This window comes from Xiphias gladius, chromosome 11, assembly GCF_016859285.1.
Source record: "Xiphias gladius isolate SHS-SW01 ecotype Sanya breed wild chromosome 11, ASM1685928v1, whole genome shotgun sequence".
In the NCBI taxonomy this organism is placed as follows: Eukaryota; Metazoa; Chordata; class Actinopteri; order Istiophoriformes; family Xiphiidae; genus Xiphias; species Xiphias gladius.
In genome coordinates this window covers 16,358,035-16,382,005 of record NC_053410.1, presented here as the reverse complement: position 1 = coordinate 16,382,005, position 23,971 = coordinate 16,358,035, and the positions used below count along the sequence as shown (strand labels likewise).

At 39.7% G+C, this 23,971-nt stretch overlaps 1 protein-coding gene across 3 annotated transcripts in view; it reads right to left on the bottom strand.

Moving 5' to 3' along the window:
* Positions 1-4,974: 4,974 nt before the first annotated feature.
* The window catches only part of adgrb3 (adhesion G protein-coupled receptor B3), a 115,797-nt gene continuing 96,800 nt past the window's right edge, over positions 4,975-23,971 (bottom strand). For 2 of the 3 annotated variants that reach the window (XM_040140138.1, XM_040140139.1), the window contains exons 20-31: positions 16,672-16,822; positions 14,726-14,795; positions 14,264-14,330; positions 12,846-12,931; positions 12,411-12,509; positions 11,875-12,046; positions 11,466-11,561; positions 10,594-10,633; positions 8,462-9,141; positions 8,282-8,317; positions 7,293-7,397; positions 4,975-6,038 (exon numbers count right to left, since the gene is read on the bottom strand). In XM_040140138.1, the coding sequence (XP_039996072.1) occupies positions 5,793-6,038; positions 7,293-7,397; positions 8,282-8,317; positions 8,462-9,141; positions 10,594-10,633; positions 11,466-11,561; positions 11,875-12,046; positions 12,411-12,509; positions 12,846-12,931; positions 14,264-14,330; positions 14,726-14,795; positions 16,672-16,822 (1,848 nt within the window). In that variant the 3' untranslated portion in view covers positions 4,975-5,792. The remainder of the gene's footprint in view (positions 6,039-7,292; positions 7,398-8,281; positions 8,318-8,461; positions 9,142-10,593; positions 10,634-11,465; positions 11,562-11,874; positions 12,047-12,410; positions 12,510-12,845; positions 12,932-14,263; positions 14,331-14,725; positions 14,796-16,671; positions 16,823-23,971) is intronic. The other variant, XM_040140140.1, reaches the window with a different exon arrangement.

The following is a 23,971-nucleotide window of genomic DNA, read 5'->3' as shown; positions in this document are numbered from 1 at the left end:
CCATGGCCATTTTTCATTACCTGTCAGTCCTTGCTATCAAATACACTCCCTGAAACGTGATCATCCCTCATATAACTGTCTATAAAATATATTGGCTTTCCCATCAAGTCTTATGAAATATCTGCCTCTAGTACAAAGTTTGTGAGGAAGATAAAGGCATTTAAAATGCCCTTTAACTCTGTGTTACATACAGTATTTATCCTCATTAATCACTGATTGTAACAAGTGCTGTGACAAAACTATGATAACACATTGTGGTCAGATTTTAACAAATCTGCTTAGGAGCTGCAAAGTTCATGATATCAATCAGTAATTCTGTGAGGGAGAAAGTGGACTGTGCTGTTCAGATGAGATTTTGTCTGTCAAACAAGTTTTAGAGTAATACGGACGTGTATCAAATGAAACTGCCAGTTAAATACATCCGTCCCCGGATTAGCATGTAACTACTAAGCACTTGTTTCCGATGGCCTTACATGACATTTCGTGTGCATGTCCAATTAGAGTTTGCGGTAAGCATACCTTGTCATATCTATTGTGCAAGCCTGCTTTGAGTTAAGCCATTATGTGATATGCCACCCCCACATACGCTAATAAACCAAATAAGCCTTGAGCCAAAAACACGGAGCCCTAGAACTCTAGCAGAGAGGATTGTGTGATCAATGTGTCAGATCAGAGGATTTGTGCTGTTCAGAGTGCAACTTTTCTTCTCATCCCTGTTATGCAAAAGCCAGTCTTGTCTCATCTTTTCCCTCCTTCCTGCATCAATTTTTTGGGCTCCTCTTGCAGGTTTGTTTGGGAACAATGCACACATTTTAATGAATAAATCAATGAATTAGTTGAGGGAAAAATATTTTTGCAGGGAGCTGCAACACTCGGAAGTTCTGCCTGAGAGCCATGCGTAACAGATGCATTTGATTTTGTCGCAATTTGTACAAAACTGATGTAGCAGTGAGCACAAACATAAACAAAATTTGATCCTACATGCATTACAACTCCTGTTTTTATGCAAATTGAATTTGCTCCCGTACTTATTGTTATTGTGTACACATCATTGCTGCAATCTCAGCAGTTCTGGCCAACTGTTTACATCTTTCAGACTTGCAGGGACACTCCATGATGTAAACGGGAGACTTTACACCTGCCCACCTGATTGTTTTAGGACTTGAGGGTTCTTGAGAGAACTCCAGATCATTTTAAAGCAAAGAAGCATCCACTTAACCTCTTAAGTCACCAAGAAAGCAGCGGTGTTTCAGACTCGGATCCATTGGAACTCCTACATCATGCCTGATCCTGCTAATTATCAGTGAAACAATGAAAATACTATTCTTCCCATGATTTTATGTGATTATCTAATATCACAGCTCCAGAGACTAAAAAAAACAAAACCCCCCATTGTTTGGGCCTCTGACAGTAATACGAAAGTACTGTGTTTTTCTGTGGCAGACCCCGTTTTTAAATAGGGCAGAGATAATAGTGTGGAATACTTCAGATACCAGAGAAATTACATGGCCTCTCTTATCCGTCATCGATCTTACTGCGCCACAGGATGAAAAATCATAATGCATGGTAAGTACCTGCTATGGAGTCTTCCAAAGTTTCATTTTTGTTGAGGCTTTCAAAACTTTTTCTTTTTTTCCATTTCAATTGCAACTGTCCTGGAAAGTACAGAGTTTTACACTTAATTATAGTTTTTCTGACACATGCGGTAGAGTTAGCCAACTCTCTGCAGTTTGTCTCAAAGTTGGACAATCCTTTTTTTCTACTCTGTCAAAATATTTTAATTTCATTATGCAGTAGCTTTTATAATTCTGGGGCCTTACGTGTCAGATTTGAAATAACTGTATATAATGAATGCTTTTTTTCCCCTAACCCTAGTGCCAACCTTGTATTCACACCAGATAAACAGCCCAAATTAGCTTCTTTTGTTGTATATTGTTGTGTATACCTACAAACAAACGATCAATTATTCCTAGAAAATAAGCGGTATGGTTGGATTTAACTGCGGCGGTGGTGCATTTGATGCCATCGAGGAGGCTGTCTTGTTGGGTTTTCCCACTCGACACAATATGACATGAACGAGGCAAAACCTGATGACGATGCTGAATGAAAAGTTTGGGAAACTGCCAATGTTACTAGTTCATGGGGGTGAATTTCTTTGTCAAAAAAAAAAAAGCTATTATTGTTTTGCCAAACATCACTCCACTTTTCCTCTTTTATCATGTCCTCCACGACGTTTGCCGGGATGGTTTGTGTGATTTTTGGGTTGCCTCAAGTCTTTCCTCGGGGCTTGAACTCTTCTGACAGGCCCTTGATAGACCGAAAGTTTGTCTCACCCCTCAGTCATGCCCCCGGGGAGGAAAGAGAGACAGGATCAATGTGATTATGTTGATACAGTGTTTTCAGCCCCTGAGCAGGTTAACCTCTCTTCTCCTATGGGCCTGTGGGACCTGCCACTCACTCCCAAATGAAGACTTGTCCCAGCTCCATTTACCGACAACTTAATGATGCAGCTTTCCAATTCTGGACACACGGAGAAGTTGGTCAACATTATAACAGACAAATTTGTCACATGCAATCTGGTATTTGTGTATAAAAATCGAAATATTCTGCAGGATTTTCAATAAATGACAGTCAAGTGTGAAAAATTATACTATCAAAAGTAATCATCATAATCTCAGCCATTTCACTCTCATTAACTGATCTACAGAGAGACTAATCTGAGTTCAAGCAAGACTTCACAGCTAGTGAAGTATTTCCATATTGCATGGTGTTCAATTTTTTTTTCTTTTTAATGTTTGCATTTTAACTTGTCTATTAAAAGGCTTGCAGCAAGTGGTGGCACAGACAGACTATGATAGCACTAATGACTTTGTCTGGAGACTTATTTGCATATGGTGCCTATTAAAATAAAGAGGCTGTTAAAATAAAGGCCCCAGCGTTTTTTCCCTAATACAATGATATTCTGTTAAAGAAAACTACTACATTGTTAATGGGGGAACCACAAGCTGATCTGCATTAAGTCTGTAGTACTTTGTTGACCTAAGTACTTTTAAACCTCCTCTTTGAGGTTTTTTGACAGTTAGGGGAAGTAGAGATCAGAAAATGTCACAAGTAGCATTTTAGACCAACACTAACTTAAAACCTGCCTTTTCATATTGTTTATTTGTATGGTAAAGTTTGTCATGCTCAGTTGCTGGTGAGTCACTACGTGGAACACTCATCTGACAGTTGACATAATTCACCCGACGGAGCTGATGAAGAACGTTTATCCCATACACATTTAGTGCTTCTCATTTAAATTCCATTTGGTCATATAAGCACATAAATTATCTCCGGAGGCACTGAAACTTGTCTGTTTTCATCTTTCTCCAAATGATATTCGTTCTTTGGAAGAAAAAGCCTGTCAGCCATGCATTTATTAAGCAAATTCTTACAGTTTTTGGGGATAAAAAAAAAAAGAAAAAAAAGTTTCAGCAGCTGCAGGAATGGTAAATAAAAGAAATGCATTCAGTAGCTTATGTCATTTTCTTTCCCAAGATGACACTGGTAATTTCAAGCATGACAGCTTAGTTTGCATCTTGAAGTGTACGGCGCAGTCTGTACTGTTTCAAACACGAAGAGAAGCACTGATCAATTGGTGTAAAAAGAAAGAAAATGTATTTATTTTACAATCCTTATAGCTTCTAAATAAAACAATTTCTGTACGGAACCAGTGTCCGTTTACACTGGCTAATGGATGCCCTGTAGCTGCTTAAACGTGCCATGATAGTCCTCAAATTGAGGTCCCTAAGCAAGCCATTTATAGGCATATAGCATCTATGCTCCAGCAGTGGTTGGATCAAACTGTTTGAAAATGTTTCAATTCGAAATAATATCACGTGTTGCCATCTCGTAAACTTTCAAACCTCAGAATGTAGATCCAGTGTCACTGTGTTTAAATGTGTCTCGATTTATAAAGATTATTGGTCTTGCTTACTCTCTCAAGCTTTGTATGAAAAAGACGGCCAGCGGTGAGATGACAGGCACTTTACTCTATTGGATGATGATGGCATATTAATGAAAAAAAGAAAATCTCACAGAGCCTCTAACAGGCAACAGTACTGTATATAAATAACCTAATTATGCCTTTTAGTCTAAATTGGAATGCAATGTAAATCCAGACAATAATGTCTAGACTGAGCTCTACATGTAATCAACTTAATTTATGTTGCGGCGACAACAGAGCACGACTGAAAGTGTGTCCGCGGTGTCTGCTTCCCCCTTTTCTTCTTGTCGTCATTCCTCACTGATGGTGCAGGTCACACCTCCTCCTCCTCCTCCTCCGTCTCTTCCTCCTCTCCTACTGGCTGGACCACTGCTCCCCAGAGGGAGGACACATAGTGATGCGCTCATTGCCGGAGTGCCAGCCATACCGCAGACTACCGGAGAGAACAAACAAGATTTTTTTCCCTAAGCCCTCGCACCCTCCTCCCGTTTGCTCTCTGTCTGGCCCCGTCTGGCCGGGAAAATCTTAACTGATCTTATCAGGTGAAGCTTCTGGAGGCACAGAAACCTATTAGGAGTTAGAATGTCTCCTATCCAAATTCAGAAATCCGATAGTAGAATTTATGAGGTGAGTCAGGAAACTTTACAGTAGTAACCTTCAGCTACAGTTAAAGCTGGGGTTCAAGTCAAAGAGGGAATGACTAACCCGAGCTGAGAATGATCAGAGGGAGAACTTTGTAGATGTTTTTTGGATGATCCAGTCTTTACTAAACTAACCCTGAGAAAAGGCCGGATGTATAACAGAAGTCCAAGCAGTTTTCCACCATCAATACTCTGTTTCCATATCCAGTCACAACCCCAACAATTGATTCCATACATTCAAATCAAGCACTCTCTTAATCAAGCGAGGTGAGTGATGCGTTTCACAACCAACAAACCACATAAACTTGACACAACCTCTGAAGCAGTACGAACATATTTCCTCTTTTATTTACATTCCTTTTCAAATGTTAACATTTTTCGCTATAACTTTTGATCAGGTTGGCATTTTTTCTCATTAAAATAAATTGGCACAAGTAAAACATATGTAGACAAAAGTTTATTTACACCATACAACATTTTGTTTTTAAATATTTTATACAGAGCTGCAGATGAGAGAGCTTGCTGGGATCCTTCAAGCAGATTCTGCAGTATTAAAGTTGTGAAATATATTATTTATATAAAAGTGAGTATTATCTTTATTGCATTTAAAGCAATGAAGAATGTAGCTTGACAAACATTCATTTTAATATGACAGAAAAAATCCTCTTTGCCTCCCATGTTTTATATTATAAAGTAAAAAGTGTAGTAATGGCCAAACAGACTGTTATAAACTTTTTAAAAACCTGCATAAATATATACATTGTGCTCCCGGGTCAAGTTTTATGAAATCAAAACTAGACCCAATGAAGCTGGGACGACATGGCATGTCATTTGCTTTGTGAGGTGTCATCTAGAGAGATTACCTTTTTTAGCCAATTCCTCAACAGATAATTTGAAACACATGATGGTAAATATTGTACACCAGGCTGCCCCACACTAAGTACACTAGTGAGAATACAAAAAGTAACACTGATGTTTTTTTCCCTTTTTTTTTCTTTTTTCTCTCTCCTCAGTCCTTATATTGTATTGGCACATAATGTCCCTGCCACACTCGTATTATCCAGATATGTATGCCAAGGCTGTTAGAAAAGTCTGTTGCTTTATTCAGTGCAAAATACATCCCTTTCTCCTCCTTGCCTAGTTTGCATTTTCTCCATCTTCACACTCTAGACCTCTGTTTGGAAGTCTCCTTCCTGGACGTCTAAGGGTAAGTTGACACACTTTTCCCACTCTGCAGGCGTCATCTCCAGTGAGTCCTTGGTGTCAGATTCTAGTACATTCATAGTGGCGTAATTCTGGTACTCACAGGCTGGATTGTAGCTCTCCCATGGGTTCTTGTTTGGCATTGCCTTGTCCTGTGAACATGGCCAGTGGGGTGTGATATTAGTGGCATGACATCCTCTGCAGCTAAACTGTTATTTTGACAAAAAAAAAAGTCTTTTCCAGTGAAGTCAATTCATTCAAAAGGGCATTACATCAATTCCTACCCATTGCTAATCGAAAAATAATGGATTAATGCTGTGGAAAGCATCGAATAACAAAAGATAATGGTAGTGTATTTAATGTGAACATGCTTACACTATCATCATGGAGTCGTAGCAGAATTGTGTTTTCCCCAAGCTCAGTAACTGGTGTGCTATATGGGCTTCATGTGTGAGCCATTTATCAGAATGTGCTCTCATCGACAGTCCCAAAGACACTACTGCATACATGGGAGAGAAGCGGCTCCCAGCCAGGGAATACAAAATGGATACTAATGTCTGCAGCCAGCTCTGCAGTAGATTCATTTGGGGAAAAAAAAAAGAAAAAGGGGGAGTGTGAGTGTATTGTAGTTATCGTTTTCTATACAAAAGAACTTGTACTGGTAACTAAGCAACGGCCTCAAATTACATTGTGCTGTAGGGGTGATTGAAATGTGAGTGAAAAAGGATTACATGCAGCCAAAAGGCTGCTGCATAGCTCACATTGTCTAATAGTCTGGCTGTGTTTGGTCACCAGCCCAATTTCTGTTTGTTGCATTCAATACAAAAAAAAAGAACGAAACCACTGCTGCTTGTTTGAGAGAGATGGATAAAGCCTGACATCCCCGTTGTCTACAGCTCCGGCCAGGTGTGGAGACAGATGGTGGGACTTTTGATTTGTAGCAAGGTCGGGGAGAATGCTCGTAATTCGCCTGACTTCTAGATCCACTGTGACAAAGAAGAAAAGTTTCCCCCCACACAGTTGCAGTACGAGAACAGTGAACTTAAGGTAATAGTTGCATAGATGTTGATAGAGTAAATAATCTGCCATGCATTAATGGAAAAACGATGGGGTTGCTAAGTAGATAAATGTGCATATAAATAAAAGTGCATTCATGGCCTTGCATTGGAATGGATGCACTCTGTTGCAACAAGATTACCAAAGGTCTTTCTTCCCTGAGACTGGCCTTGTGGAGAAAACGATTCAGTGCTTTTAAGGGGCAGCCCCCTCACTCGCCCCCCGCCAGCTGCTGGCAGGCCCACTATGTATAGGAAGGTTCTCTTCCACATGAATACTTTCGCTATAGAACCGCTCATTTGCACAATCACACATTATGTGTCCTGCACCGGATATCTAAATAGGGTATTTGGATGTTACCCTCTTTAATTGGCTGACAGCCACCCCCGTGGTTTCCTGTTACTCACCATGCTGCCCATATTTGGTATGTCTCGAAATCGGTCCAGGGTTTGAAATTTCTGATTCAGTTCCTGGAACAGCTCCATGTGTCTTTTCCTGGTGTGCATGACTTTCTGCAATGGCAAGGGTTTTTTCTTTGGTATTGACAGCCAATAATGGAAATGCATCTTCCTCTCCACCCCCTCCAACTCTAATCAATTTGTTAGTGTAATGGTAGTTTACTTATAGGCCAGGTTTGAAACAAATCTACTTGTCTCTGCATATATACAAGTGACTGCCAAAATAAAGGAAACACCAAGATAATTAAAGTCAGGGTGATAGGACACTGAGAGCCTGAACTGTTCTAATTTGCAATCGCTGGGGTATCTAGATTAAACATAAATCTTCAGTGACAAATTGCCTCATTTAGTTTTGTTGGCGTAAGGGAAATCCGTATAATCAAACCTTGACAGAAATCTTTAATTTTCTAGGGTTGGTGTGCATCTAAGCTAAACGAAATGCACCCCAGGCCAAAATAGCTGCCAGAAGCCTCATGTTTCCTTTACTTTGAAAGAGTCTACACTATATATATGCAATACAGCCTGATTTAACAATACAAAGGAAATGCTAAAACCTGCCAAAGGGGGTTTGAATATGTGTTTGCAAGCCAATATAATAACCTTTGAAACCAGTGGTAAAATCAGATGTGAAATGTGCAAATGACTTTAAAAGCAAACATTTTGAAAACCAACATATAGCTAATGGATGTAGGAGATGTAGGAGGACAAAATGTAGATGAGAACTGTTGCCCTGTTTGTCAGTTGACAGCCTTGCTTTTATCTTAACTACACAGCATGTCAATAAATCTTGTTGAGTCAAGGATATGTAACTCCAATAAGCTTAAGAGGCACAACAAGTAGTAGTAAATCAAATGACAAACACAACTGCAAAACATGGCTTTTCTCTGCATAAAAAAGCTAGATGTATGTGCAATGGCAAGAAACATTTTTTTACGTACCTCAAAGTCGAGATCAGAATATCGGGACTTTCGTCTCTGTAAAAAATAACACATGAAGGTTTTAAGTTATTAGGTAATAATTTACATTCATAAACGTGTATGATAGATTTTAAGGTGTGCGGTTTAAATGTTTATTGCAGCTCTGTATCTCCTGCCCTTCATCCACATAAGCATATGTACCTCTAAGGAGCTCATTGATATTGTAGACCCTGTCTCACTCCTAGAAAGCCCCGCAGTTTCCTCCATCTCGGCGAGGAAGTTCTTAACAGCCGTGCGAGGTTCAAAGGGCAGGTTTTGCATCTGCTCTGGAGCGCTAGGATACTGCTGCTCCAGGTTCACATTCATGTGGTCCATGCCTGACGGGCTGATATTGAAGTCAGGACTCATCTTGTAATGCATCAGCCTCTCGTGCGGCAGCGTATCCATAGTGATGTTCATCTTGGTGTCCTCTTTCAGGAGGGTGGGCATGTTACCCGATCCCGACACGGCTGCTGCAGAGGCACGAGGCATAACTATGTAGTCTGTCTCCATCATCTGGCCCTGCGCCGAGTGGCCCTCCATGTCATGGCCGCCCATGTCTTGGTCGCTCTGGCGCATGGCGTCGTCGGTGCACAGGTAAACAGTGCGGCGCATGTCAGCGTTGCTGTCAGCCATGCACTGCTCTTTCAGCTCACCCACGCCCATCGGCATGTGCAGAGCCGAGGGCTGCTGGATAATCACTTTGGAGATGATGTTGCCAGGCAACGTGGAGTAGTTGAGGCCCTCAGGGGCCTTCTCATCCTCTTCATCATTGAGGGAAATGCGGGAGAGGGTGCCTGTTATGGTGGCAGCACGACAAGAGCCCATGTCTTTGTGGAGTGCTGCAGGGCAGAGTGATACAAGGATTAGTTGGAATTTCACAGTAATGAAAATAATGTCACAGTTTGTCTGAGATTATCCCGTATGTGACCAAAAGACCAAGAGAATTCATATCTATATGAATGAGTATGACGTTACACCTAAGTACAAAGAGACACAACAGCAGATAGCGGTATCTCTAGAGGATGTAACAGCAAATAAGGAATATGGATTCATTCTCCCTGCCATTCAGTATATAGCACCCTAATCCCAATTTAGTGATTGGCGATGACCTTGTAATGCACCTAATATCTTAAGAGACGGCAGCTGTCTATTCAGAATACCCCTCTGGTTACAAGAACGCCCTGTCCTCCCCACTAAGCATCTTAATCTTTGCCTCACGAATCAGTAGAAATTGTGTTGTCAGTTCACAAAAGGCCTGCAAGGAAATTACAAGGACAACAAATAGGATGTAATACTGGCCTTTTTGTTTGAGTCTAATTTAATGCTCAGTGTGGACATGGAAAAAAGACCCTGAGTCTGGTATTCATACTAGATAACTCCTCTGATCAAAGTTTACATTTCTACTCTGTAGGATGACACTGTAGCATATCACTCTCTTGCTGACAATAATCCCTTTTTGTAAACAACCAACTCAAACTCTGTTTAGCCCAGAGAGTAATCTGTAAAGTGCATTGCTGACTCGGACTGCAGCTCTACTTCAGTCCAAATCTGGTCATGATTTATAAATGACACCTATCTGCTCTGCCTTTTTGTATCAGGTATGGCCACTTTAGCTTCCCATGATTGCACGGCATGAACTAACGTGGGTCAAAAGAGCAAGACAGCCCTTTTCATCTCTTAACAAGCTGTGTTTCTGAGTGCTCTGAATAATGGTCAGCTTGGTTTTTCCCTGCAGATCCATTTAGGATGTGTTCGTTACTGGTTTGGAAAATATTGGAGAAAGACAAGGGCTTGGGCAAGTTGCCGCCACTAGTGACATGCAGGATAACTGGCACAATCTCGTAGGAACATTTATTCGAGATACTTTTATTGAATCATATGCCTGTCTACCAGCAATTACTGTGGCTCAAAAGTATAGAACAAATAGATGCAGGAATTAGGAAGAAATATTACCCTCCCACTAGTATGAGCTAAGCATTAGAGTAATACAATCCTCCCGAAATCAGGCGCAATGCACCTGTATGCACCTATGCTATGACAGGATCAACATGCTAGTGAAAAACCTAATTACAAAGTGGGACTGCCAAAAGATGCAGTAAAGCCAACAAATAAAGTGAATATCCAACAGTTCTCTTTATACTATTCTGTTCTCAGATTAGAGTCAGTGTTTTGGTAACTCCTGTGGGGATTGTTGGTTGTTATGTAACCTGAGCTATTTTTTATTGTCTAACCTCTTTTTTTTTTACATGCAGGTCGAGGGGAATCTTGTTAATAAGAGACCATCTGTTTACCTGATCGGCAGGCGATGTCTACATCTTTCTCAAAGTCCGTCTGTACATAAAAAAAACAGTCAAATGGTCAGTATTGCTGAAAATAAAGCCTTTTATATATACTGTGTATATACAAAACCAGAGGCATTCTCATCGGTAAAAGCCAGTTTCAAGAGTAGGATCATTAGCATTTTTTTTATTATTTCCCAGTGCTTTAGAAAAATGCAAAGCAGTCATTTTTTTTTGTCCGCTTCATCCTAACAATATATCAATAAAACATCTACGGAAAAAAATGCTACTGCAGCAGCTGGGAAGCATTTTGTGCTCGCTGCTAATGACTGTATTGAACCAGGGGGCCCTGACACCATTCTGCTATCGTGAAGACTATTTCACTCTGCGGGGTATTAGAATACTAATGGCAGATCATTCCTATGATGTGCCAGTGGCGGCATCGGGCTAGATGAGGAGACTGGTGTCCCATTTCAAAGGTCAGGCAGGGAGCAGTTCTCTATTACCCTGTGAGAAGAAATGAGAGGGATGCGTGGCAAACATGGACACTAAGTTAAATCAAATAGAAATGAAGGATTGGGCTTAGGGCCTAAGAAAACCAAAGGGAAGTAATACAATTTTTCAGAGGGGTAAGTATCTACCCTGCAAGTAATTGCAGTTTTGCAAAAGCGTTGTGTGGAAAATTATAAACCCATGGGAAACAATGGCTCATATTTTGGAAGCCATATTAAACCAAATAATAAAGAAATTTTAAAAACTGCACGAAGAGCACAAGTTAAATTAAGGTCAAAGGGTTGTGTATGTGTGTTATAAATACAACTTTAGGTCTGTTTAAATTATAGAGGATCTAATGGTTACAGATAACAGAAGGTAACTGTGCCTACCATTATCTGAGCATGCCCATTAGGGAAGGTTCCTGTTGCATCACCACTGATTGGGTCTTGGCAGTTTCTGAGCCGACATCTGAAAGCATCTTGGACCTGAGGACAGGGGGAATCACTTTTTCGTAACGTCCACAATAGCGCAAATCACGTTTTTAAAAAAATATGTCATTTACATTTCATAATTGCTTTTGTTATAAGGGTCTTGTCAAATCTCAAAAGATACAGTATTTACTTAAGAAAGTGTTACACTACAAAAACAAACAGATTTCCTTTCTGGTTGTGATAACTTGATGTGTTTAGGATTAATTTGTGATTTGAGCCAATCTAGTCCCTGCGACATGTTAAATAAAAATCCCCAAGTAAATATAGATTGTGGGTGAAAGAACGATGACTTAAAATCATCCTCTACCTCTCTCCGTAGGATACAGTGCACCATCACGATGACAAAGCCCTGCAGTGAGTCAAAGACAGCAAAGAGGATCTGAAAGAGGATAGAGCGCTTGTCTGTCATGGCAAGCACTGCAGACATCCAGGTCAGAGCCAGCAGAGGTAGGACAACACAGGAACTCCACAGGGATGCCCTGCAAGAACAGAGGAGGGATTATGTAGAGGAAATAAAAGCAAGCACATCGGTGTCGATGACACGATAATGTCTGAACTTCCATTTAACATGTCCATCACGGCCTTTTTACTCAATAGTAACAGCAGGACTTTAATGTGCATGCTAGTAGTACAAAATGGACTTTAAAATAAGCATGTAACATTGCATGTTTACAATAACAGATATTCCTGCACTGTAAGAATGTCCTGTGGATGTAATTGGAACATCAGTTTACACTGTAGTGGACTGCGAGTTGTTATAAATTGTCGAGGTGGACACACTGTACATACAGAGACTCCCTGTAGCATGGTCTTATTGATTCAGAGACACTGACGGGCACTTACATTGCATTGCTAGCTGTAGTTGCTGATAAAGCAGTTGTTGATACAACACCACATTTGGCACACTTGAGAGTTAATCCTGTATGCGGCTCACTCATCTGTCTGTAGGACATAGAGACAACAGCATGACAAACAGCCACTACCCCGAGTTTAAATTCTCCCCCGTCATATTAGCAGCAGCACAAGCAGCCAATGTGTGGGCGATTTTCATCTTGGACTGATTCTGCCAAAGAAATACGAAGCCATGTCGTTCCCGAGAGAGATCTAACCTCTTTATGTTTATGCCTCTAATTTCCTTTCGACAGCAAGATAAGGGGGTCCAGATCTCCATATGTATAAAAAAAAAAAAATCAAAGCATATGTATATTTTTGCATGATGTTAAGAATACAAATGTTTAGAAGAAAAACAGAGGTACTAACAAGGATGTGCTGTCATACCCTGCTCGATGCTTCAGCTTCTTGTCCAGTATGCCATCTCTGGACACTAGTTTATTAAACACCAAGATACCAATCACCATGTTGACCTGTCAATAGGAGAGGAACAGGAATATTAACTTTTTAAAATAAATCAACGGCAATAAGACCATTTCAAAACCAATGTGAAATATTCCTTTTAGTTCTCCATAGGTAGGCAATGATTGATGTATTATCCTGCGAGTGTTTTTTTCTCGATTTTCCGTCTTCGCTGAGCTTTGACCTCTAGCTTCTATTGTTTGCTCATCTCTTTGACATTTCAGCCAATGGATGAGGCATGCTCTACCCACTCAGCCCAGCACAGCAGCCTTAAGAGAAGATCTGCCTGACAAGAAACACTTGTCTTCTCAAAGGCACCTTCTCCTATTATTAGCAGTGCCTCCACTAATAAAAAACGTAGGGAGATTTACAGTAGCTGGGAAGAAAATTCTTTAAAACATTATGCCACGTTCTATTTCAAATCCTTCTAGCTGAGATTAAAGAGTTTATTAACTATTTATACAATTATAGTTTTTATTCAGCACTTACAACAAAATGCTTTGCTACAATGAGAGATTTGATTATGATGTTACAGTTACAGTGATGACAGCAGTATGGTGTTGGTTCTCACTGAAGAGGGTTTTCTTCCAATTTTGCAGAGATTAGCTTGAGTTCCTCTGAGGTTCATCACAAATGAAAGCCACCGCACAGTAAGACTTCACGTCTCCGTGTAGCTGATGCTCAAACTAAGACGTTTGGTTCACAGAACGTAAGTTTGACAATGAAAAACATTACTCGGTATTTGATTTCCTCTGTCCCTCCGACACAGACTTTGTGATTTGCAGAATCACATTCTTTGTGTAATTTTCTTTGTACAACAATGTAAATGCAAGATGATTAAAATACCCCAGTATATTAGGTTTTGTACAGATCTGATGCATTAATACTTAATAACCTCACAGCTACATGAAGCACCATTATGCTGAATGAAACAGAATTGCTTGAGCACATTGCTTGATGGGACGCTCATCACTTTGACTTTGAAACGAGTGTGCTCCTCCTATTAGGCATATTCATAGCTTTTATAGCACAGTACAAACGTACCACATTGATACGGTCCCATCACTAAAACTACAGTGTGATTTGTCTGCATCTTTTTATTTGAAAACAAACAGCAAGATTTTTTTTTTTATAAATATTAATTGTTTATAATCTATGCAGAGCTGGATGGATTTCCAAAGCCTGATTTCCTCTGATACTGTGTAAACAGGATAACTGTATTTCATACAGAAGGATTAATACTTCCAGAATCAACACCTGTCCTCGCTGTTGGAAATATACATTTCCCTTGTATTTATCAGCATACGAAAGTAAAAACTGGACATCTGATGACTAAAACATACCAGAACAACAGCAGCTGCAGGTCCAACAAAGGCATACAGGAGCCCACCCTCCAAAGACAGCCAACAGCTGCGGGGAAAGCAGCAAAAAACAGTTAACTCCAACCAAGGCATTAACATCCAAGTTAATGGTGCACACCAGCATACACTTGTATTTCCCTTGATTGTCAGGGGAGATGTGCCATATGCTGTAACTATATTTGCAAAGTTTCACAGGGCAATAAAATGCTAAAGACATTTTAAGCATTGTTTATGTGTTTGGTATCCAGCAAGGTTGCAACTCAGACGAAATTGGGGTCTTGCTGCGCTGTTCTGAAATTTGATTGGGTTCATGGGACTTTGTTAATGGCACTATTTAGGATAAGTAAGCCACTGCAGAAGCACTTAATCATGAATGTAAGTGTTACCATGAACCTACTGCATGTGTGCTGAATAATATATTCAAATAAAAAAAGAAAAACTTACTATAAGGGTGTCCCATAGCCCTTTGTTTTGGTGAATCCCATTGAAACAGCAACCACTAAAGCTGGTAATCCTTAAAAGGAGAAGAGAATCAATAGTTATTCGAGCAGTTCTAGTTGCTTGTCAGAACTGAGAGCATAAACCCACTTCAGAGAAAGTCAGCCTCAGTGCCTTCCAGTCACAAAACAAAGTGCAACTAGATTCACTCCATTAGAAGCTATAGTATGGGAATCACCTGAGAGTATATGATACACAATCCGCATTTCAATAATTCAATCAACATACTGTACAGTGTTCCATTAAGTGGCAGTAGAGAACAGACTGTACATTGCGTTGACAAAATGGCAGCAGTGCATCGAGACCATAAAACCACGCAGTGAAATTTCATCACTGTGATGTAAGAAATTTCACCACCCTCCACACCTTTTATATGAGGGAATTTTTTTTGCTGTATGGTTCCTCATTATAGATTGGTGTAATGGATTTAGTCCTTACTCCTGTGTGCTCAGAATATTAACGCTTTTTCTCTCAGAGCGGCACAGGCAGGTGCTATTGATGTAATCAGTTTCCTAGAGGCACTAGGCGAAGACCCTGTGGCCATCCAGTGCCTCTCTGCAGTGCTGAAGAGGTAAAGAGTGCCGAGTTTACACAAGCTTGTCATAAATCACCGTGCAGGCAACACCCGGGTGGAGAAGCTGCACCTCAAACAGGCTGAATTAAGAGACAACAGGTATCGTCTGCTGCGTGTCGCTTAAGAAATCAGTTTTGAAAATGTTTTTGTTTTCTCTTTGAATTCAGGTGGTATTCTGTAGAGGATTAGAGTAATTTTATTTTAAAGTCATTATATGTAAAAATAGCGTTCGAATTATGCAATGCAGTTTTATTGCCACACAACAACAACAACACCACTGACTGTCTTAGTCGTCATGAAATGTCTGTTATGGCGTTTTTTTAGAAGTCTATGTGATTGTAGAGCAGCCTTTGTCCATTTTTCGCAGCAAGCAGTGGCACTGCAATGACTAAGAGAGCCTTGTTTGTTGCTAGGTAACAAGAAGAATGAGTGTGGGCTCTTTCATAATCAAATTGATTTTTTTTAAAGGAGAGATTTCTAGTAGTCTGTAAGAAAGAACCCTTAGGCAAGAAATGAAGAAAAAATGGATCTTTAAAACCTTTAAAATTCTGATACAGATATTTTGCCTGCCAATTATAGTGTATACAAATACATGTGTATGAACTATAATTTGCTACTGGATGTGTTGTCATTATTTTATCTTTTTGTGGTGTAATACTGGAGTGCAGGGATCACAGTGTGGGAGGCAGTAGCAACTTAATTAAACAAGACCCATACTGAAAAGAATACAGATAATAAGTACATTATATTGGCTGCACTTTGCTACCTGTATTTGATTTGTAATACATGAAATTTTTATAAGTTAGTGTTAAAAATGATTGAAAATGAGATTCTGCAAAGCATTTCAGACTAATTTAATGATAATAATAATCATACAGCTCGAGCGCCAAGCTGGAGCATATAAATTCGATACTTTATAACTTTGTAAACTTTTCATTCTCCTGAACTCTATTTCTGAGGATATCAGATAAAATGACTTCTGCTGCAGTGTAAATGCTCATCTCACACCTTCTTTATCAGACATAAGGTCACTGCAACCTGCTATGGGATAGCCACACCAGTCTGCCCCCCCCCACTGCTCAAGGCCGGTCCATTTACCCAGCCCTCAGAGAGCTTGACTGGAGCACAAAAGCATCACAACAAAGAGCCTGATAGGATGAAGATCTGGCTGCCCCATAGAGAGGATGAGAACAGCGGACCGAAAAGACAGACAGTTATTTGGAAAGACACCTTGGCCAGAGACCTTGAGAGAAACTGGCAGCTGTGAGGTATAACGGGAGATAATGGAGAGGTTTAGGGAAACATGCTGCTTACTTACCCCAGCCCAAACACAGAAAGCGCTTGCGGATGAGCCTAGTGCGAACCTTTCCCGTCACTGCCATGTAGGACTGCCAGGCTTCTGTGAGGACCCAGCAGAACGATGCCAGGAAGAAGAAGTGCAGAAAGGCTGTTGTCATGATGCAGACGCCCTATAGATGCCAAAAAAAAAAAAAAAAAAAAGGTCAGGAATAGATATTGAAACAAGAGCTTACTGGCAAACTTTGCATAATAAAAACAAATGCAGACTCCATTAGATTCCACAAGTATTCCACTACAGATTCCTGTAAAGCAAGCGGCTCCCTGCAGACAGACGTTGATAATATCGATATTTATTTATTTCCTCAAACTATTCCCGCAGCACCAACAGCATTTGCCTGTCTAGACATCCACTGAAGTACCATCCTTTGCAGTGAATGAAACAGAGCATCAGTTTGAACTGCAGCAACAGAAGTGGCAATAGTAGTAAAGATCAGAGCCAGGCTAGCTGACACAGAAAGCCATGGCGTAGCATTCCTCTGCACTAACCCTCATTAGTATTCCGGGGATCCCACCTGGAGGCATGTGAGCCAAGGTCAACTGTTTTACACAGAGAGGAGGGGAACAAACCACAACACTGCTTGAATGATACAGAGCACACGCGTCGGAGGCAGCAGATTGCATTCAGGCTTGACAATGTAGCGGCAGTTTTCAGCTTCATTGGCTTGTCCATCTTTGTTCCACAGAGAGGCATCTCTAAATGGGATTGTTTAGAAGAGGATTAGAAATAAAGAGGTATCCTTAAGACTTTTGTGCACGCTGACATTTGTGAGTGAGAGAAGATTCAGCTTTTATAAATTCAGACTGTTTGCAGTGTGAAGCTGTGGTAATCTGATACTGCACAAAGAGGTAATGATTGAAGTGTATCATCTCATCCCAGGGCGTCCACACCATACTGTGAGATCTCCCATACACTTTACATTCCCACTGAGAAAACCACACTAAATCCATCCATCCCCTGTAGTTTTCATGCGGTTCATACGAAACTATAATCCTGCATTACCTCATGCCTAGGAAGTGGGAAATTCTGTTTACCTACACCCATGACGGATATTAATCACTGTACTCTAAATGTGGATTCAGCTAGAAAATATTTATGAAAATTCATGTCAGGTGCATTCAGGTGCAGTATGCATGTTATAATCCCATACTGCATTTCTAGTGTCATTAATATTTAAATGTAATTGGCAAGTTTGTGGTTTTCAATGGCCAACTTTAAAGACAATCAATCAAAAATAAAGCTTTAGAATATACCTGCTTACACTGATCGGATACAATAAATATATACTTTATTTTTCTAGTTCACAGTGGCAACCAAGTACAGTAATATTAAAGCACAATGTTAGATTAATAGTTTGTTACAATCACATTTTAACTTAACAACTGGCCAAACATAACTGCAGAAAGCATCCGATGGTAAAATATTTTATGCAACTGCAGGGACATTAAAGGTGAGAGCTATGTTAGCAAACTATAATATGAGTCAGTTTTGGAAGATTCCAGTTGTTACACATGTTCTGTTACTTCAGTGCTAAAATTTTCAGCCTCTTAAAATGTACCTGCATCTACCAAAATCCTACTGGCCTACTATGACAGTCAGCACTGACATTTTGTGTTTTATCAGTAGATTCGAAATGGTAATGAGAAGAATATCAGTACAACTTCATAAATTAGGGGTAACTCATGTTTTATGCAATTTAAAAAAAAAAAAATGATATGCTTACAAGAATTGTGTTAAGTTTTGAAATACTACAAACAATCACGTCAGGACAGGAACACAATTCAACTTCAATGAAAGATTTAGTTTGACTCATGACACTTTAGGGCTGCTGTAGCTGAAAAGATCAGTGTCAAAGCTACACACCAAATCAAAGCACGTGAAGTTCCCATGATGCATTGCCACCTGCTCATGTGGTAATTACAGGGGCGTACAGCTGCTTTTGTATAAATCACAAGCACATTCTTTGCAATAAATCTCTGTTAAATAAGCTTTGATTAAGAAATAGCATTTACTGTGCTGTATCATAGCTACAGATCTCTTCCTTCTCAGATGTTTCTGACTTTCCATGAGAAATTATAAATTCAGTGACCTGTATATTAGCACACCACTGTGTTGCATGTGATTATTATTGTATAAACATGAAAAATCATCGAAGAAAATATTATATGAAAGGAACAACAGGCCTTTTACATCCTGATTTTTAAGTGAAGGAGGCAATAGGGAAAGGGGAAACCATGTGAGTCACTTGTAGGTAATTCTAGTTTTGCTGTTGCTCATGTGCTGTTAGAGGTGCTGAAAATAGAGCCTGTCTTGTTCCCTGGAAACAGGTCATATGCAGTCGTTATGTTTCCCAGTTCACTTGGGTGCTTATACCATCCGATCTCATTAGTCCTCGGAAAATAAAAACTGTGCATTTGAAAAGAGAGAAAGGTACATTATGAGGACATTGTGATAGCAGCAGTTGGACGTAGGCAGTCATACAAAAAACAAGGTTGAAACCTAGAGTTCACACTGCCCTTTAGAAAGGCAAATGCCGGGAGATGTTGAGCGCACTGTGTTAGTATCCATGGAAACAGAAGAACTGAGGAAGGGACCACATTAAAACCTTGCAGAGCTGATAGACATGAAGGTAAGATTAAAGGGTGATGAGGTGTACTTCAAGCCAGTTCAGTAATGGCAGAATTTCTTTCCACGGCCTGACTAAACTCTGACTAAAAGGTCTGGGCTGAGCCACAGTGCTCTGTCAGATAAGAACTGAAAACCTAATTGCCATTAACTGTTGCTCTCTCCTCTTCATAAAGCCCCGACAGGCCACTGGAATGAAAAAAAGGGACGGTTACATCCGGTATTGTTGAATTGACTCATAAAAAGGGGTTTCAGTTTTGCTGAGAACACCCTCCTCATAAATTAGTTATTTACATATTTAGTTATTTACATTATTTACAGATTCATTAATTGGTTGTATAAGAATGCGGCAAACTTTCAGGACAGTTAACAGTGTAATTTTTAATACATATTTTTACCATTATTGTAATAAGCCCTTAAAGAGATCTGAGAAGGAGTTTCATTCTTCAGCACATTATCTGCACTACAACTACGGTATAGTTAAGCAAAGAACCTGAACAAGACCTCATGACATTACTTTTATCTTCCCAACTGTTCTGAATTAGTGTGGGAGGAGGAGTCTGAGGCAGAAAGTGCCCAAATGCTTTATACAGTAGGTGCTTGGGTGAAGGACAATAAAACTCCGATCAGCAAAGTGGTGATGGTGGTGGCAAAGTGCTGTTGAACCATGAAGAAACACTGAGCAAAATGCACCAACTTCGCACACTTCAGAAAAGAGAATGGTTAATTCTACTTCCTGTCCTGTGGATGTACCTCACACCAACCTGAAGTGAACACACATTTTAGAGACTTCTACTTCTGCCTACTTTACTTCAACCTAAAAAACTTTTAAGGTACTAAACAGTATATTATCCTGCTGAACCTCACAAGAGGATTCCTGCTGTCTTAAAGCTACTACCAAGCCTGTGGGAAGGACCTGCATGTTGATTTTACCTGTTTCTATTTGTCACTCATTAAGTTACAAAGTTAAACCTTTGCCTTTTTTCTTTAAACCTTTTGATACTTAATAATAAAAATAAAAAAAACATATTTCCTTCTTTGTTTTCTTAAAACTCATTAAAATCTTCTGTATTAATGATTTTCAGATCAGTTTGCCATTTGTAGTACTATCAGCAAATAATGTTGCAGCTAAAAACAGCTGGAAGGGCTGAATTTCCTAATGTAATGGCAATTATTGAGTGCATTCAATTTAAACTGAGATTTTTTTAAAGCTCTTAATCATTATAATAAGGCTAATAATTTTTGACAAGATACCACCTTGATAAGCCGTCTGTGCTGATAAATGACATGCAGCTTTTAAACAAAGGGTCATCATTTTTAATCATCTCATCTAATCTCATAACGCATCAGGATGTTTAGTTCCCCAAAAATCAAAAGCAGATAAGGTGTAAAAAGTTGTTTTTATTCCAGTGTTTGTTCTGAGAAGAACTGTGTCACCTCCCAATCCTTGGTCCTGACCAGGTGCAACTTAATGACATGCTAAAAACTAGTTTATATCATTCCACAAAAGCTAACAGTTTTCTGGTGATCTGTTTATTACCTTCTCTGAAAGGACGGGTTGACACACAGTAGACCACGACTCCCACTCACTTAATGTATTTTTACTCATTAAAGGATGAACATTTTGCTGGAACATCCTCTCTAACTCCAAGACTCCCCAATTCTACCTTCCCTGGCAAATCCAACAGTGTCTGCACCTCTTTGATTGTCTTCTTTCCATAAACAAAGATGAACAACGACAGAAGACAAAAGAAAAGCACAGACAGGCAAAAGTGACTCACTGACTTCCTGCTCCCAGAGGACACCTCCACAGCAGAGAGATGATTTCTATTAGACGGTGAGCAACTATGAATCCACAAACAGTGGAGCCAATTATATGCACTTCTAACAAGAGTTGGAGGAAAACAAGTGAGGCAGGAAACATGGCAATTAAACCCACACAGGGGCTATGTTTTCTCCTCTTGCTGGCCTACCACTCAAACATTGGGTTTTACAGTATGTCTGATCAAACAGATGAAATATTTCTCAGATATTATTACTACAGGAAATACACATTCAAGACAGAACAAAAGAACAATAGTAATGAATTCAATGTCCTGGAAGTTTTATACATAGTACAATGGAGATCAACAAGACAAATGCAGCTTACTAACCTGACTAGATCAACAACAATGTATTTTGCTATTAGTGATGATGGGACTTGGAAAAGCTGGAATGTTTTCAAGGTATCCATAAAAGCTTGAAAACTGGGTTCTTGAGGCCATGAGAAATGGACAGATAAAATTCTGATTGAGCTATTTGAAGGGGCTGTATGTAAAGTTTTGCTGTCGCTACATTGCCAGTGTTGCCATTAGCAGGTGTTTACTTACCAGTCAAGAAGAAAAATTGCGAGTTCAGCATCAAACTTCATTCCTTTACTCGCCAAGAGCTGTCTCCAGCGTTGGAAAGCAACGCCAATTTTAACTCTTGTTTTGCTTCTATTTCTATCACTTCTTTTCTTCCACTGAATTTATCATGCTAACCAGCTAGCCCCAGCCCGTCTGGCCCATCTCGTACTTAGTGATAGCAAGACACTGTAGGGTCCAGTCTGCCTTCAGTCCAACATGAGAGGATGAAGAAGTAGCACTGGCTCAGAGGGCGTATTTTAACCTCTCGTCTTGTAAACACAAAGCTGAAGCTTTTGGCAAGCGACCACTACCCCCACTCCCTCCCAGCAAGAAACCATGTTTGGCGGCAGAGAAAACTTACATATAGCTACATTAAAGTAATTCTGTTTTCATTTTTATATTTAAGATAATATAATCATTTGCTTTTTTTGTACATCTGCTTTGGACATACAAATAATGAAATGTAACTTTAGTTTTTCATATTTTCTTGCTCACAAAGACCAGATTTAAAAAAAGAAAAAGTAATCAGTTGTGTGCATCCAGAAGCTACAGCCAATGTTACTATATTTTAAGCACTTAAAACTGTAGAATTGAATAATGAAACAAAACAGCAAAGTTGCAAGCCGTAAAACCAAAACAATGAGCTGAAAGATGCTGAAATCCTCTGTAGAGCTGTAGAGAGGGGAACTGCTTATTTAGGTGACAATTCTCTGTGGGTTCATCACTACATCACTATCTTTCACTTTACACACAGCCATCTGATCCACTGTTAATATATAAATATTGATAAGTGCAGCTTTAATGTTCGGTATAAATAACAATGTTAGCCAATTATGAATAAATGAGTCAGTGCTGCTTTAATATGGAACCCGGTGAGACAGTCAAGGTAGTTTGTCGAGTCACTCCAAGAGACGCTAAAATGACATCTTCATCCATGTGAGTGGATTTTCTAAAAACCACATAATCTCTTTGCAGATGTCTGAGACAGATATCCTATTAGAAGCATGCCGAGTGAGTATTCCATGTTAAGTGGTGGTCCTCATAATCAAGACATTAGATGACTGGAGCCGTGATTAAGTCTGACAAGGCTTCAAATTAGCTCAGCTTTAAAAATGCCCTAAAGCTTTGTGCATTCACAATCTTGCTTACTACTATGTGCCAGATATGTAAGGACCAGCAAGGAAAAAGACAAACTTTTCATGTGTGGATGCTGTTTTTTGTTATTTTTTTAGGAGATTAAAATGGTCTGAGTAATATTAACCAATTCAGCTTCTGGTGAATGGTTACAGCTACTACATTTTGTTCCATTTAATCTGTAGTGTCAGCAGAAACCAGACATTGCTGGTTTACAGAACAAACTTTAAACAATTTCTCGTTTCGTTCATTCATTCATTACTCGTGATTCAATTTTAATCGAACATTAATATTAATAGGAAGAAGCATTGTGATGTATGAGTAGGGTCCGGTCCAATATGAGCCCCAACTGCCGGTAGGCCCATCTGCTCCCAGAATAAGTCACACCTAAAAGCACAGTGTAAGTAGCAATGCTGTACAGCACCAGCAAATGCATTTCTAATGATGGAGTACCCCAGACATATATTTTTGCAAGTGCTTTAAAAGATTTTTGGCTCTGTTTTATGTGTGCTGTTGAACTTAAAGAGAAAAGATTAATAAGTAGCAGTGGGACATAATGAGGTGAGGAAAAGAAACAATGTGTTCACTGAAAAAAGGTAAAAGTGTATTGAGGATATGGTTACACAATAAATGTCTGTGTAATTGGACAATGTGTCATTCTGTAGTGCTGCCAAATGACTGAGAAGTGCATCTGTGTGGGCAGCTTGTAAATCCCAACTACCGTTTGCCGTACAATCTTTTACATTAGCCACTTGTTTACTGGCTGGTCACTAGGCTGGACAGAGGAAGTGATACATACTTATTGGAAGCTGTCCTTCTTTAACTATGGCAGTTGTCCTCTTGAATCCTGCTGACTTGCTCTGAGCTTCAGCTCTCATTGATATCTGAACAAAAACCGTTTCATATCCCTCTGTGATAGCTTTGAGTCATTCCAGTGATGCACGCTGCACAGCAAATCTAAGCAGGAGATCTGCTTTTTATCCTCCAACCCAACTTTAAAGCTGCGCTTTATTGTCACCATTACAGGATCCTTTCGGGGTGGAATCACAATAATTTCCTTAGTCTCTGATTGACTGGTGCAATATGACTCCTGGTGTGCATCATTTCTCCCTTTC